Raw genomic sequence first — 16808 nt, forward strand, 5'->3', positions numbered from 1 at the left:
TAGTACCTCGGGAGAATAAATGTCCTGCCGTGGGAAGGGGAGGTTTGGCAGAAACTGTGAGAATGCTTTCTCCACATTTATGTATGTGCTACGCGTTCAATGGACACGCACGCTAATCACTGTTCCATTTGCAAAAGTCCATACCTTAGTGAAACAGGCCTGTTGGATTTTAGATTTTTTAAATAAACTGTACTTAATCTAGCATTCATTTAATTTAGTGATGGCCTTTAACAAACCACAGCCTGTTTCTCCATGAGTAAATATTTACACCGGCGCACTGACTTTCAACATTTCAAAGAGACTTAAGATAAAGGGCAGAGAAGTCAGATTTATAGCTGACGGGGTAATCATCAACAGCTACCGTGGGCCACTGCCGTGCCTCGGGCTCAGGACACTCCTGCCTCCCTGACGTCACAGGCAAACAACTTCTCCAAAGCATCTCCACCTTCAAGGGACACGGTCACCTGACTCGGTCAAGGCATCCAAACTTTCCTTTTCTTTCACTTGAAACAAAGTTAACAGCTTACATGCATTTATCAATAACATATTGGGACAAAAGGATGAAGGTAGAGCACGTGAGTTTAAGGAACATTTTTTTTTTAGGAAGTTCTGGTTTCTAGAACTTGAGCGAAACCAGGGCTAAGACAAATATTTGAAATAGCTACATAATCATACAAAGTGGTAGCATTTATAGCACACTTCCTCTGAAGAGGTCAACACATTTAAACTGCCCAGCTCTTTTTCCCACATCCTTGGAAAAGGAGGTGTTTGTCATAACACATTTTTAACCTCTTTGTACATAACCATTGTTCACCTCTCGGTAGGCAAATAAGCTGAAAAAAGATTAATCGTTTTCCATAGAAACCAGTCTAAAACAATTACAATGGTTTTCCATTTTCTAAAAAATTAGGTTTCAACAAACATCATTGGACTGTCTCCCCACCCCTTTCTTGGGGTCCAGAAAGAATAATGAGAACGATGAGTCCCGGGCCCCGTGCTATTCCAGACACACCCTCAGGGCTCAGTCACTGGAGCATGGGTCTCTCCCCTACACTAACTGGCACAAAATCCCAGTGGCTTTGGAGCTCCTGGGGCTGCTCTACGTGTGTTGGGATTCCTCCCGCTGGCTGCAGGCTGCCCTTCTGCTTCCTGCCTTCTCCATCTCTGCCGCTGCCTCCTTCCCTCCACCCTTCCCTCCGCTGTGGCTCCTTCGCTTGGCATAGCAGTGCCTGTGACCAAACATAAACGGATTCGGCGGGACAGCTGCAAAGCAATCGGGCTGCGGTTCTACAGGGACACCCGCTGCTACCTGCCTCCTCCGTTTCCGCAGAAGCAACCTTTAACCACTATTTTAGATCGTCTTCCAATAAGATAATGAGATCGCATCATATTGACAAGAAGAAAGGGAGAGCGTAGGTTGGTCTCATTGCTTCCTGTCCCCTACCCTGTAAGTTCTGTTCCATGGGAAAGAGCTAACCTTGTAAGGCTCCTCTGCAAGAAGCTCCCCTTCTCTGCTGCATTAGCGACTTAATCAGGGCTCGTGGTGGCACTATTGTCTGTTTCTGCAACAATCCCCAAAGCCAGGTTCCATCCACCTAACACACGACAAGTGTCCCCCTAGCCTGACACTGAGGAGTCTCGGCCCGAGGACCACAGACTACCTGAAAGCCCTCAGTCAAGGGCACCCTTCATTAGCACATCGTTGCTTTGTGGTCCAACCTGCAGAGGATCCCAGGGGTACCCTGAGAAGTCCGGCCACTAAGTATTAGCACACTCATCATCACAAGAGCTCTGCTGCAGAAACAATAAACACCCAGAGATGGAATAAAAATCACATCACGTTTCCAAAGCAAATGCCAAATTCTCCTGGATTATATGCTTCCCTTCTGCATCCCCTCACATGGCCATTTCCTCTGATAAGACTCAGTAAGTGTGTAAAGTACCCCACGATGCAGGCTCCTGGGTGCTGCGTGAATGCCAGGAACTGGGTTTTGAATCTCACCAGTCACTAAAACGTTCAGGCAAAAGCTGAAATCCACTTGTAATCTGCCAAAGGCAAGGTCTCTCCCTCTGCCTCCTCTTCCTCCTCTTTTAGAGAAAACCTGAAGACTCATACTGGTACCGATTTCAAAAGACTCCCAATGTATTTCCTTCTAAATTTGTTGTATTTTCTTTAAAAGAGGTGTTTACCAGGCACCCTTACTTTGAAATAACCTCGCAATAACTGCACATTGAGTATTGATACCTTTGGACACATAAACTGTGAGCACCCATCCACTGGGGTATAGACAGTGATACAAACAACAACAACGTGTGTAACAGAGCAGTCTTCAAACCCAACTGTAGCCCTAATACCGACGTGCTACTTTAATCCGTAATATCATTAAAATTAATGCTTCAATAGTGTATGAAAAAAAAACTATACCTCAGGTAGAAAAGGACACAAAGTGGCATGTACAGCATAGTTACATCCATTGTTCATAAATCAGTGGTAGAGATGGAAAAGGGATGAAAGAAAACCACCAAGATGCTGGCTTTTGTCTTCTAAGTTCTAATGTGGGCAATGCTTTGCTTATTGGCAGTGTCCCTTTCTTTGTTTCTACTAAACTTTAAAAATTATCTTTAATGAGCAAATATTTCAGTTAACAGTTTATTTTGATGTTACTTTATCTGTTACTTAGAAGGCATTTTAAGTTTCCTTGGGAAAATAATCATTTTTTTTAATGTCATTTATCACTTATTGGTACAGAGACCTGCTGTTCTTTGAGACCATTAAGCCATGTCAAATTCCTAAATAGTTCCAGTCCCACACAGCTCCTGCTTTTGTCTTTCCCCCACACAGAGACTTATCTGGTCACTTATCTCTTCAGAATCACATGGCTTGTTTTACAAAGCCCCCAAGAACAAAGCAAACATCTAGGTTAAACACACTTAAATAAAGCTATACTTGGATGAAAAACCGCTTTGAATTTTTTTCAAAACCATTTGTTCCAACCACAGTATTTGTTCCAAATTAAGTAAACATTGCTAAAAGAAATCATACAAAATCTGCATTTCTTATCTGGCCTGGGGCAGGATATAGTTCTTCTAAAATTTCTTGTGGATTTTTCTTGATTTCCCCTTAATGTTCTAAATGGGTGCACATTTTGAGGAAGTGAAGATCAGGTGATGAGGAACAGAGCCCAGAGCAGGGATTTTTATGTAAAGGTGCCTTTTATTGATCTGCAATTTACAGTGATATCATTCATCAACTCTGTGCTCCAGGCCCAACCAGCCATTCTCACAAATTAATGCTATTGGTGACCTGACAAAGAGGTTATGAGTGGACTAATCAATTACAGTCACACATCCATCCTTATTTTGAGGGGAGGGAAGCTTCAAGCTCATGCTGGTTGGGCATGTGGCCTGAGGCCTTAGGTCGTGGGATGAGGAGGAAAGATACCAGCCTAATAGGGTTTCTTCAGCCTGGTACTCTAGCCATTCAAGTAATCAAACACAAAAATTCCACTGCAGCCGCTTTCTGGGGAGCCCTTTTATTGGTGGGGGTGAAGGACAGCAAGACAAAGATCAAAGCCGGCTGCATCATGACATCCTGCCCACGTGGGACAAGTCCCAAGCTCCATAACCTCTAAAGAGCATACATGGGTGGGGGTAGCACTGCAGGAGATGCAGGGTAGATGCAGTCACCATTAGAAGAAAGCAGGCCAGCAGGCAGGTAGTCATTACTAGGCTAACTCTGGGGATGATAGGTTTCTGGTTACGATTTCATTTAGTTCTACTCAAAATCTGCATGAGATAATATTCCACGCTCACGGATTGGAAGGATTAACATTGTTAAAGTGTCTATACTACCCAAAGCAATGTATAGATTCAATGCAATCCCTATCAAAGTTCTAATGGCTTTTTTTTCCCCACAGAAATGGATCAAACTTTCCTACAATTTGTATGGAACCACAACAGCCCCTGAATGCCCAAAGAAACCTTGAGAAAAGAAAAAGAAAGCTGGAGGTATCATGCTTCCTAATTTCAAACTATATTGCAAAACCCTAGAAATTAAAACAGTATGGTGTTGGCATAAAAACAGACACATAGATCAATGGAACAGAACAGAGAGCCCAGAAATAAACCCACATATAGAGGGTCAACTAATTTATGACACAGGAGCCAAAAATATACAATGAGAAAAAGACAGTCTCTTCACTAAATGGTGTTGGGAAAACTAGACAGTCACATGCAGAAAAATGAAACTGGGTTACTTTCTTACACCACACACAAAAGCTAACTCAAAATGGATTAAAGGCTTGAATGTAAGACCTAAAACCATAAAACTCAGAAAAAAATAGGTGGTAAATGCCTTGACATTGGTTCTTGGTGATGATTTTTTGGATCTGACACCAGAAGCAATGGCAACAAAAGCAAAAATAAAAAGGTAGGACTACATCAAACTAAAAAGCTTCTCCAGAGCAAAGGAAATAATCAACAAAGTGAAGAAGCAACCTACTGAATGAGAGAAGATATTTATGAATCAGACATCTGATAAGGGGTTAATATCCAAAATATATAAAAACTCATACAACTCTATAGCAAAAAGAAATCTGATTAAAAAATGGGCAGAGGGTCTGAATAGACATTTTTCCAAAGAAGACATACAGATGGCCAACAGGCACATGAAAAGATGCTCAATATCACTGATCATCAGGGAAATGCAAATCAAAACCACCATAAGCTATCACTTCACCCCTATTGGGATGGCTCCTATCAACAAGACAAGATAATAACAAATGCTAGTGAGGATATGGAGAAAAGGGAACCCTTGTGCACTGCTGGTGGGAATGTAAATTGGTACAGCCATTATGGAAAACAGTATGGAGACTCCTTAAAAAAAAAAAAAAAAAAAGACTACCATACAGCTCAGCAATTCCACTTCTGGGTATTTACCTGAAGAAAATGAAAGCATTAACTCAAAAAGATATCTGCATCCCATGTTCATTGCAGCATTATTTAGGATAGCCATGACAGGGAATAACTCCGTCCATCGATGGATGACTAGATATAGGAAATGTGATATGTGGTCCCTTGGAGAGTTGACAGAAATGTGGGAAGTTTTCAGTTCTCATGTAAGTCATTACCTTGGGTTATTTCAGGTATTGTATAAATACAAGAAAATTTATTTACATCCATTTAAAATTATTCTTGTGTTATTAAGACAGGCGATATTATCAAGGCTTGTTTGTAGCTTGCTATAAGCTGCACATTTAGGGCTCAATCTATATATGTTTTGGGTCAGCCTCAGAGGTGGCTTGAGTCATTCCTACAGCATAAGTACCTACAGACATCATTTGAGGAGCAAATGGTGCTTTGCTATGACCACAAACTTCATCTGGACACCTTCCTGGTGCTACCAGGAAACCCGCTATCTTCTCAAATCAACTTCCCTCCCCCACTGTGTAATGAGACTCTCAAACACCTGTGCCTTTGCAGCCTCTGAGTTCCTTGGCTCATGCCTCACTGGGCAGAACACAATGCTTCTGACTTCACACACATAGAAGCCAAATCCACGAGCCCTTCATCCCCTGTCACGGAATGCAGAGGTCCATGTTCATTGCCCCACTCCCCACCTTCGCTGGTTACCGCAGGGAGCACTTGCTCCTTCCAGAGAAGGCCAACCCAACAAACGAGCTTCGAGATCCTTTTCCAGCAAACCTTACATGACTGATCATTCTACTGTTCTCTCATATAAAATAGTCAACCTCTCTCAACTGGACCGTCTCCCTCAACCTGCAAACAAGCATATGTGTCTCTCACCTCAGAAACGACATAAAACAAAATGAAATCCTTCCGTTGCCTGCATATTCCCATGTTACCTTCACAGGTAAACTTCTAGACAGTTGTCCATAATCATCTCTATTCCTCCCCTTACGTTAGCTTGTCATTTCATTATCATCTGGCTTCATTTCCATTACTCAGTGAGGTGGTGCTTGTCAGTGTCATGACTTCCAAGATGTTAAGTACAAAGGACATTTCCAGTGTCAACTGACTTGACTTGCACAAGGGAGGATGTTCTACATACGCTCCTGGCTTCCTCCGACTTCCCTGGTCCTCTGTTTAGTCACCTTTTCTGGTTCATCTTCGTCCGACTTATCCTTTAGATCATAGCTCAAAAGTCACAGTTCTGGAAAATCTTCCATAATGTTCCTACATCATGATCCATTATACATTCTTAGAGCACTGCAGATCCCTTCAGGGACGGGACTGGCCAACCACACTTCTGCATCTATGTGGGTAGTATCTAAATACTGTTTAATTTGGAGTGGTTATTTGACAACTCCCCTACTATACCATAAGCTCACGAAGAAAAGAATCGGGATCTATTTGTCCATCACTCTGCGCTTGGCCCCCAGAAGGCACCCAAAGATTTGTTCAACAGTTAAATCAAAAAGACTCTGTCTTATAGGACGGTGGTATTTTCCTTGGCCAATGAGATTCTCTCCCTGAAAAGCATGACTGAGGAAGTATGGACCAACTTCTTGGAAGCATGAAAGGAAAGGAGGAGATGTAAACAGAACTCTGCAGACTGAGGAAGCATCAGTGGTGCTGACCAGAGCCAGGGCAGGACTCGGAGCCTCCTGTTGTGGGGGGGCTACAGCCCCCAGACTCCAGGGCTGCCCTTGGTCCCAAGGAAGGACTGCGCCCAGGTTGAGTGAAGTTCCAGTCTCTCACTACTATGTATATCCTTAAAACAAACCCCATTACTTGAGCCAGCTTGAGTGGCATCACTTTCTTACAGCTGAGTCTAAATAAAATAGGAACCCCTCAGCAGGGAAAAATTACTGGAGAAGTAGTTCTTTGTGGATGAGTTGAAATACTCTGGGTAGAAGAAATGAAAACATAAGGCGCCTTACATAATTCCCCCAAAAGATTTCAAGATCTCTTTTGAGGAGATTAGTTGTGCCCTGGACATATTCCCAAGAACTGTGCCAAAGGCAGCAAACTCTCTTCTACAGAGATAAGGATTAACACTCACTAAAGATCCCAGACTGTTGTTTCATGATTTGAAAGGCTATTACCTTGCATGTTGCATTTCTGACTTACAGAAATCATTTGTTTTTCTTTGCTTTCTAAAGAATTTCATATATGGTGGGATATATCTATACATAATAAATTAAATTAGTTAATTTTCTTTTCAAACTGTAACTTACTCAGGGCTCTACAAGACATTGGAAGTTAAATGTGAAAACTATGTTTAAAGTCTAATTTATGATGTCCGAGCTTAGCCAGATCCCTAAAGGCAAAAAATTCCAATGCCTCAGACTTATGACCAGATGATATTAAATTTAAACCGAATAAATTAAAGAGAAAAAAAATCCTAGTACTTTCCAACTCTAAACTGGGCAATAGCAGTTACTTTACTAAATCACTTAATGGTAGTTTGGGATGAAGGGCATGATCTTAATTTGCCTTCTGGACAAAATGATTGCAAGCCCAGGTCACTGCCCCATTTTAATTGGCAAGAGGACATGTCCTTTTACAGGCTGTGTAGCATAAAGATCTCCTCTAGGTTAGATTTTTAGAGTTTTTGTTTAAATGACAAATATTAAAGCAAACAAAAAGTCAAGTGTAGTAGATTACATCAACCAACAGAGGACAGATTAGATACTTTGGTTTTTCTCAGGGAGACAATAGAGTGTGGTGACAAAAGCAGAATGTTCGGCGTTAGACAGACCTGGGTCTGAATGGTGTCTTCACCATTCCCCAGGCAACAATGGAAAGGTATGAACCTTTCTGGACCTGGTGTCCTCATTGACAAATGTAGGCTGATGATGGGACAGTGAGAAAACTAAGTAAAACAGTATTTTTACCTCCTAGGACTGATAAGTAACATTTGATACTGCATTTGTTAAATACAATGAATTAGGGGTGCCTGGGTGGCTCAGTGGTTGAGCAACTACCTTCTGCTCAGAACGTAATCCCAGGGTCCTGGGATCAAGTCCCACATTGGGCTCCCAGCAGGAGTCTGCTTCCCTGCTTCTCCCTTTGCCTGTGTCTCTGCCTCTCTCTCTCTCTGTGTCTCTCATAAATAAATACATACATACATACATACATACAATTAATTATTTGGCAAATATTTGTATATTATAAAAAAGAGTCACCACATATTTTTGTAAAACTTAGGAAGAATCCCTTTTTCTTTCTTTCTTTCTTTCTCTCTTTCTTTCTTTCTTTCTTTCTTTCTTTCTTTCTTTCCTTCTTTCTTTCTTTTTTTTTCTGGCCTTTCTACTATACTATATCAAATGAAGAATAAGAAATAATGTATTTTGGTAAAGGAAAGAATAATATGGACAGCAAATTCCGGGACATTCTTGGAAACACAAGTACTGTGTGGTCTTATCAATAATGCAACGACTTTCAGTTAGTTCAAAGAGGGCTCCTGTCACAGAAAGAATCAAGAGGACCTCAGAGTATTACCCATGCTCCCCAGAAAGGCATAAGCAACCCATGCATGGAATGGAGCACCTTCCCCCACCCCCCTACCCAGGCTTCGCTGGTGCTTCTGTACGATCATCCTGCTTAGCAAAGACAAGCCCTGAGCACCCTGGGGGAGCCCACCTGCTGTCTTCTTTCCTGGCCCATCACCTGTAAACTTCCACTGGCCACATGTGTATTTAGGAATAAGAAAAGTGAGGATCCACTCTCCTTCCTATTCAAAATCAACACAAATCGCTAGCCCTGTCACAAATACCTTTTATATTGAAGGAAACAATACAATCAAGAAGATTACTGTTAATACAGAGAAGAAAAGGCAAAATTTCTCATTTAGCTGTATTCCCACCATGCAATGGCTTTTCTCTTCCTATTTATGTGTTAAAGGAGAAAAACGAAGGAGTGAATGAAATGAGCCAATATTTAATTTAAATACATTAATTAGGGCAGATGATTCATTGTGACGAAAGTCTCTGGAAAGGTAGGGAAGCCACCATAGGACAGTACTGGGGCCTAAAAGATGGGAAAACATCGAAATTCATGAGCCCGAGGCAAAGACAGTATGCCTTAGGATTGGATCACCTACTTAATTGCAGTTAGAAACCTAGAACCCAAGATAGAAGTTTGAATGAAACAAGCAGCAGCAAAGTGTCTGTATCTTGCTCTGAGATTCAAATCAAGGGACACAGTTTGCTGACTGAGGCACACAACAAAAGGGCTTTATATCCTGTTGGAAGCTTGACAAAAGAATGCACACTCTAAGCCCCACAGTGGAGAGAGATTTTGCCCCATTTGCTAACTGCAGGAAAGTTTCTTAAAAAGGCCGACAGGGCAGCCCCGGTGGCCCAGTGGTTTGGTGCCACCTTCCTCCCGGGGTGTGATCCTGGAGCCCTGGGATGGAGTCCCACATTGGGCTCCCTGCATCTGCTTCTCCCTCTGCCTGTGTCTCTGCCCCTCTCTCTCTCTCTCTGTGTGTGTCTGTCATGAATAAACAAAATCTTTTTAAGAAAAAAAAAAGGCCGAGAGCCCTTCTGCTGTGTTTGTATGGAGTTGACTCACAGTGTGGCTCGTAAGGAGGAGGAGGATCTCCACAAGGTACACACTCCATGTCTTGAAAACCGACAAGTTTTGTCTTCCTATAAAACCTAGAGGAGAAAAGAAAAGAATTCTCATTAGCTCTTTCTTCTGAGCTCAAAGTTGCAGCAAAGAGATTCACGATGTTCAGAAATTATCAGTCATCTCCATTATCAGTTTTACTTTTTTCAAAAAAAGCAACAAAAAGGCTTACATACAACACTCTCTCAGACAGACACACCCTTACTTTTTTTAAAAGATTTTATTCATTCATTCATGAGTGACACAGAGAGAGAGAGAGAGAGAGAGAGAGAGGCAGAGATACAGGCAGAGGGAGAAGCAGGCTCCATGCAGGAAGCCTGATGTGGGACTCGATCCTGGGACTCCAGGATCACACCCTGGGCGGAAGGCAGGCTCTAAACTGCTGAGCCACCCAGGAATCCCCACAAACACACCCTTAGATGCAGTGACCATTTAAGAAATATCAATTCCACTAAACATAACTTTGTAAATTCTTCTCAGCCCCACTATACTGAGGTGCTGGTGCTAGTGAGGGATTAGGAAATCAGTGGTCTTTGGCATTTCTGTGTAGTTTAAATGACAAAATTCCTTGTAAATCAAGGGCCAGTTTTTAAACACTTGAAATTCAGAGACCAAAAAAAGCCAAGCAAACTATAAAAGCAATGGAAAAAAATCGGGAGATACTTATACAGCCTTCATATGAGGATTACCTTTCTAGGCATGACAAGAAACCCAGGAGCCAGAATGAAAGAGATTGACAGCTTTTACCACACCCCTAGACACCCATACCTCCCCCATACACACATGCATACACACAGACCCATACATACACATATACAAAATATTAAAGACATCCAAAGAGCAAAAAATAAATAAAGCATCATCAACATAGTCAACAGGCAAAAGAAAACTGAAAAATGGTTCTAATCATAGTATTATCTGATTCCAGTCTGTAATAGAAACCTAAAAAACCATACTGGTAAAGGTGAATATTGCAGTTGAAAGATAGGCAAAGAACATTAATTCCCAAAAGAAGAATATTTCAGAATTTTAAAACTTAAAACTAGAAACACAATGTGATTAAATTTTTAAAAATTTAACATTGAAATGTTTAACTTCATTAAATTAATCAAGTAAATGAAAGTTGCAATGACAATATTCCATTTTTACTTAGAAAACTTGGAAAGTGTTGGTGTGAGTATTGACAAAATAAGCACATGCCTATGTACCAGTGGCATTATAAATTGCTACTTGTAGAAGGGCAGTGTAGCAATATGCCATCAGAGCTCAATAAAATAGTTTATATATCCTTTAATCAGTAATTTCATTTTTTTGAAATTTATCCTAAAGAAACAATCAAGTGAGTGAAGCTGTATGTATAACAATGCCATCATAGTATTGTGTATAGAAGGAAAAAACCCAGTTAGGCACAATTTCAATATACAACAGTAGATATGACTAACCATGGTAGTCCCAAGGCAATGGAATACAAAGTGGCCTTTAAAGAAACAATGATGTAGATCTCCTATACATTTTTTCTAACTCAGAATATCAATAAGTTAAAAAAAGGAAAGGTGAATAATATAATTCTGTTTTGTACAAGCACATATTTTGTTATATATCCTTTTAGATTTTTTACCAAAGCAGCTAATATAACTTACATACATATATTTGTATTGAAAAAAAATTTGTAAGATATTATATACCTAACTTAACAGTGATTATTTCTAAATATATTTGAAAATACATCTTTCTATGACAAAATAATGATATGGAGAATAAACCAAGTCTATAGAGGGCAAGATAGATGCAATTATTTTGTGAAATTGGATATTGTGGTAGCAAATCTGTATGATTTATGGTTGAAGCAAAATTTGTGTTTAAAATTAGGTAAATTATTTGAAATGCCCAGATACACTCAGTATTTGCTTAGTCTTCATTTTTCACACTTCCTGATACTGAAACATATCACAAAGCTATAAAATCAATATAGTATGCAGTATCAATAAAGTGTACAGCATACAAAACAGTATAATAATCAGTGATAGCTATAATAATCAATACTGGCATAAAGAGAGACACGGAGAACAATGGAATGAAATAGAGAGCCCAGAAATAAACTCTCACATATATAGTCAAATGATCTTGTTGTTGAAATACAACAAGAGTACCAAGACCACTTACTGGGGATGGGACAGTCTCCTTAAAAAATGGTCCTGGAAACAATGGATATCCACATGCAAAAGAATGAAGTTGGAACCTTATCTAACACCATACAAAAAAGCTAACTCAAAATGAATTAAAGACCTAAACATAAGACCCCAAAACTATAAAATTTCTAAAAGAAAATGCGAAAAACTTCATGATGTTGAATTTGGCAATGATTTCTTGGATATGACAATAAAAGGCAATCTAAAGGCATATGTGAAACACACAACAAAAGGAAAAATAGACACATTGGACTACATGAAACTTAAAAATTTTATGCAGTAAGGATAAAACCAATATATACTTATCCCTAAACTCATCAAGTAAATATGTACAGCTTTTGACATGTCAATTATACCTCAATAAAGTAGTTAAAACAAGTTAAGTCACATCAAAAAAGTATTAACTGATAATAAAATAATAATTTTTTTCAGGATTTTAAAAGCAGGATACAATCAACAGAGTGAAAAACCTATGGTAGGGGAGAAAATATTTGCAAACCATATGTCTGACAAGGAGTTAATATCTAGAATATATAAAGAATACCTATAACTCAACAACAAAAATCAAATAACCTGATTAGAAAATGGACAAAGGACTTGAATAGATATTTTTCCAAAGATGATATATAAATGGCCAATAAGCACATGAAAAGATGCCTGACAGTCAACCTCACTCATCATCAGGAAAATGCAAATGAAAACCACAATGAAGTATCACCTTATGCCCATTAGGATGGCTACTAAAAACCAAACCAAAACAACACAATCGGAAAATAATAAGTGTTGGGGAGGATATGAAGAGAAATTGGAACCACTGTAAAATGATGCAGCTGCTGGGGAGAACAGCAGTTCCTCAAAAAATTAAAAATACAACTACTATATGATCCAGCAATTCCACTCCTGGGCTGTATCCAAAAGAAGTGAAGGCAGGGCGTGTAAGGGATATTTGCACATCCATGTTCCTAGCAGCACTATTCACAATAGCCAGAACGTGAATGCAGCACAAAGGTCCTTGGAAAAATATCCTGTCACACCCTACACCATGGATAAACCTTGAGGATGTGTTAAATGAAACAAACCAGTAACAAAAGGCAAATATTACATGGTTCCATTTGTATTAGGCATGTAATCAAATTCATATAAACAGAAAGTAGAATGGTGGTTACCAGGGGCTGAGGGGAGGAGGAAAAGGTGAGTTATTGTTCAATGGATATAGAATTTCAGTTTGGGAAGATGAAAATGTTCTGGAGAGCCACTTACAGCATTGTGAATGTACTTAACACTCCTGAACTGTATACTTAAAAAGAGTTAAGATGGTAAATTTTATGTTATGTGTTTTTTACAACAAAAACACATAAAAAAATTTTAACATGAGGTAAGAAAGAACCATAAGGCTATATGAGAGCTTTCTTATTAAAGATATTAAAGATTAATTTCTTATTAAACATTTTAATATATGCAAACTAATACTATTTATCCCTTCAGCCAGAAAATTTGACAAATATAAGTAACTGAACGTTGACACAGTCTCAAATCATTTTTTACATACTCATTCTACATAAATAAATATTCAGAACAACAAGTGAAATAAAAATGTTATCCAACATTTTCTAGATCAACAATTCACAGAGAAATACATACTCCTTGGGAAACAAACACAGACATTTAACATTCTTAAAATAAGGAAATCTAGTGGCAAGTTTTGAGGTCTGAGCTTTCCCTGACAATTGAATGAAATATATTTCCCAAAAATATATTGATTAAAATATGGGTTTGAGCCATCATTGGAAATGAGGCTAGAAGGTGGGCAAATTACATCACGTTTAGAATAACACTAGATACGAAGTATAAACAGCTTGAAATACTAACTAGAACTGAGGTTGAGTGTGCACAGTGATTCATGAGGCTCCCGTGTGTGTAAACACTGCTCACTAGGAGAAATGATGCTTGGATGTTACTCTGAGAGCAGCTATCCACAGCTCTGCACAGAGATTTGACAAAAGCATTCAGAATCTGCTCTGCCAGCTTCTTTATGCCAATGGCTGGATTGCAGAATCTAAGTTTTTTTTTTTTTGACTGAATTTTTAATTTTTAAATTTTAATTAATTTAATCTAATTTTTTCAGGAGATAATTTTTAACAAAATTTTCCATTTTATCCTCCAATTTGAAGATGAAGATACAGAAACTAGAGTTTTAACATGTAATTGATAATATTCAGTGAATAAATACATGTAAGAATTTTGAAAAATTATTTTACATTCTTTTGCTTAGACTGTCATGGTTTGGAGCCACAGAAACATTTGCAACTCTGCTTTTTGCCCATATGAGAAAGGATACAAATTTTAAGAAAATAAAATAAAAGGGACCCAGGACATACACAGGTGTCTGGCTAAACTAGCTTCTATAGTCAAACTTCAGATTTTACTCTGGGCGTTCAGATAGCTAATGCAATAAAGAAAAAGGAAATCATACTGGCTTTTATCTAATCACGGTTTGGTGAAAGGCAGCATATAAATACATGGTTTCTAATTTTTCTCCAACACTGAAATTGGAGAGGAATTTTTAATTGGACTGGATCCAAATAACACCAGTTTGCCTAATGGACACCATGTTTGAAAAGTGCTATTTTAAGAAAGCCTGTTTGTAGACCATCAACTCTTCATTCACTGAGAGCACTGCTGCAGGGAGACGACACACCATAGTCCAACTCTGGTTTTATAATGATATCGCTTAATGCAGTCTGGAAGGCAGGGACTGTGTCCTGTGTCTTACGGTCAAGCCATGGTTAAATTTCCTGCAGTGCATGTTAGATACTGGGCATGCTCTTCCCTCCCATATTCTTATTTGTACCAGTTTCGTATTGATGGACAGCCTACTATTTATGTCCTCAGCAATCCACAGCAATGGCCCCTTGTTGAAACTGAACAAATACTAATGAAGAGATGAACCACTAGGGTCAAAGCCAAGCTCAGTGTAGTGGTTCATGGAGCGAACTCTAAGAATGGGCAAAAGAGGACCAAGCACCAAGATGAGAAAGCTCACGAAGGCAATGCTAGCAACTTTCAGGAGCCAGGGGGCTGATGGGGTGTGCGGGTGCAGTGAGGGTAGGGCACGGAAGGGCAGTGGCAGCCCCCTGGTTAGTCACCGGTCACAGAGGCTCCAGGGGAATCTCCCTGTGAAACCAGACACGGGGTTAGGTATGGGGGCTCAGCAGTGAAATGACAAGCTGGGCGACCTTGAGCGAGTCCCCTCCAAGGATCAACTGCTTGTAAAGGGTATTTGGTATTACTCCCTGGTTTATGGAATGGTTTTGATGATTAAATAAACTGCTCAGCACATAGTAAATGCTCAATACATGTTAGCTATCGTGGTTGCTAGGAACAGCAAAGAACCATCAGGGGCCAGGTTAATTCTTTCAGGCCAGGCCCCAGGTTCCTTTAGCAGAGAAAGAGTGGGAACATGGGAGCCAGAAGGGGAGGTTGGAGGCCCATTGTAAACAAAACAAAATAGAACAAGTCATGTGAAGCTTCCACTGGTTTCCAGTAACATTAATTGGTGACGAGGTCAAATATGTATTTAGTGCTTACTATGGATTAGGCACTCTGCTTGGTACTTCGCATGCATTATATTCTCAATCATTCCAGCAATTTTGCAGGTTGGTATTATTAGATGATCATTTGTAGGTGAGAAGAATGGGTGTCAGAAAAATTAAGGAACTAGTCTTAAGTCATATTTGGGAACAAGGGGACTGTCTGTCTTCAATCACTCAAATTGAGGGCACCGAGGACAGACTATTCCCACACTGTACTGTTACTGGGGAAAAAGCCGCTACTGTCCTGTTGGGGCTAAGCCTATGGGCAGTAGAAGATTCTTATCTGGGTGAGGTTGAGGCTTCAGAAGGCAGAAGCAGCACTATGAATGAAAATGCCCACCCTCTGCCTGACTTTGGCATCCTTTTTCTGGGAGCAATAGGCAAATGGCTTATTTTCTTTCTGCCTTAATTTTCCTCTCTATAAAATGGGTTTCAACTCTTTACCTTCTTCACACACATATAGTGAGGGTGGGTGAGCACCTTAAAACACTCTGGAAGGCCTGGGTCAAAGTCACTATGTAATTATTGCCTGCCACATACATTCATGCTGGCTTAGAAAGGATGTAATTTTAAACTAATCATATAAATAAACTATGAAACATCATTCAAATGTCTATTCACTTATATATGACTTTCCCACATCTAAGGATTTACTTAAGGAATGAGCAAACACTGTTGAAGCTGAAGCCGTGGGCTCAGGTGACAATGAAGCACGAGGAAGCACTTTGGTGCCAGGTCCTGGGGAGAACGCACCCTCTCTCACACTCCAGTCACAAACCCTGTGGGTTCCCTCTTTGTAAAAACTAAATCCCTTGGTCCTATGCTCTTCCCCACTCTCTCACCCCTGAATCTCCCATGGACCTCCTCTTCTCCCTGCCCCATAGATGAAGAGAGCAGGTGGGCACTGACATGCTTTTGTCAGAAGCAGAAAATAGGAACAGCAGAGATGAGTCAGATGCTCGGTTCGTGTTCCTCGATTAGTCTGCTTGAGGTCAAAATCCTGGATAATAATATTCACTGGTATCAGCATCACCTGAGATTATAGACCATTCCTTTTTTTTTCTTTAAGTAGCAGATTGAAATCTAATTCACATATATTGCAATCCATCCACTTAAAGTGTACAACTAAATGGCCTTTAGTGTACTCACAGAGCTGAGCAACCATCAGAACCAACAATTTTAGACATCTTCATCGCACCAAAAAAAGAAACTCTGTACCCTTAAGCAGTCACCCCTCAGTCTTCCCCAAACCCCCCGACCCCAGGTAACCACTCATATTCTTTCTACTCTCTAGATCTGCCCATTCTGGACACTGCATACAAATGAAATCATAGAATACATCTTTTGTCATTGGTTTCTTTCGAGCATGTTTTCTAGGTTCATCCATTTTGTTGCATGTTATGAGTAATTCACCCCCTTTTATCATCAA

At 39.8% G+C, this 16808-nt stretch overlaps 1 protein-coding gene across 3 annotated transcripts in view; it reads right to left on the minus strand.

Moving 5' to 3' along the window:
• Positions 1–16808, minus strand: part of TNFRSF19 (TNF receptor superfamily member 19) — an 89335-nt gene that overhangs the window by 35118 nt on the left and 37409 nt on the right. For all 3 annotated transcript variants that reach the window (XM_077868389.1, XM_077868388.1, XM_077868390.1), the window contains one exon: positions 9541–9626. In XM_077868389.1, the coding sequence (XP_077724515.1) occupies positions 9541–9626 (86 nt within the window). The remainder of the gene's footprint in view (positions 1–9540; positions 9627–16808) is intronic.

Source organism: Canis aureus, chromosome 24, assembly GCF_053574225.1.
Source record: "Canis aureus isolate CA01 chromosome 24, VMU_Caureus_v.1.0, whole genome shotgun sequence".
NCBI classification, from domain to species: domain Eukaryota; kingdom Metazoa; phylum Chordata; class Mammalia; order Carnivora; family Canidae; genus Canis; species Canis aureus.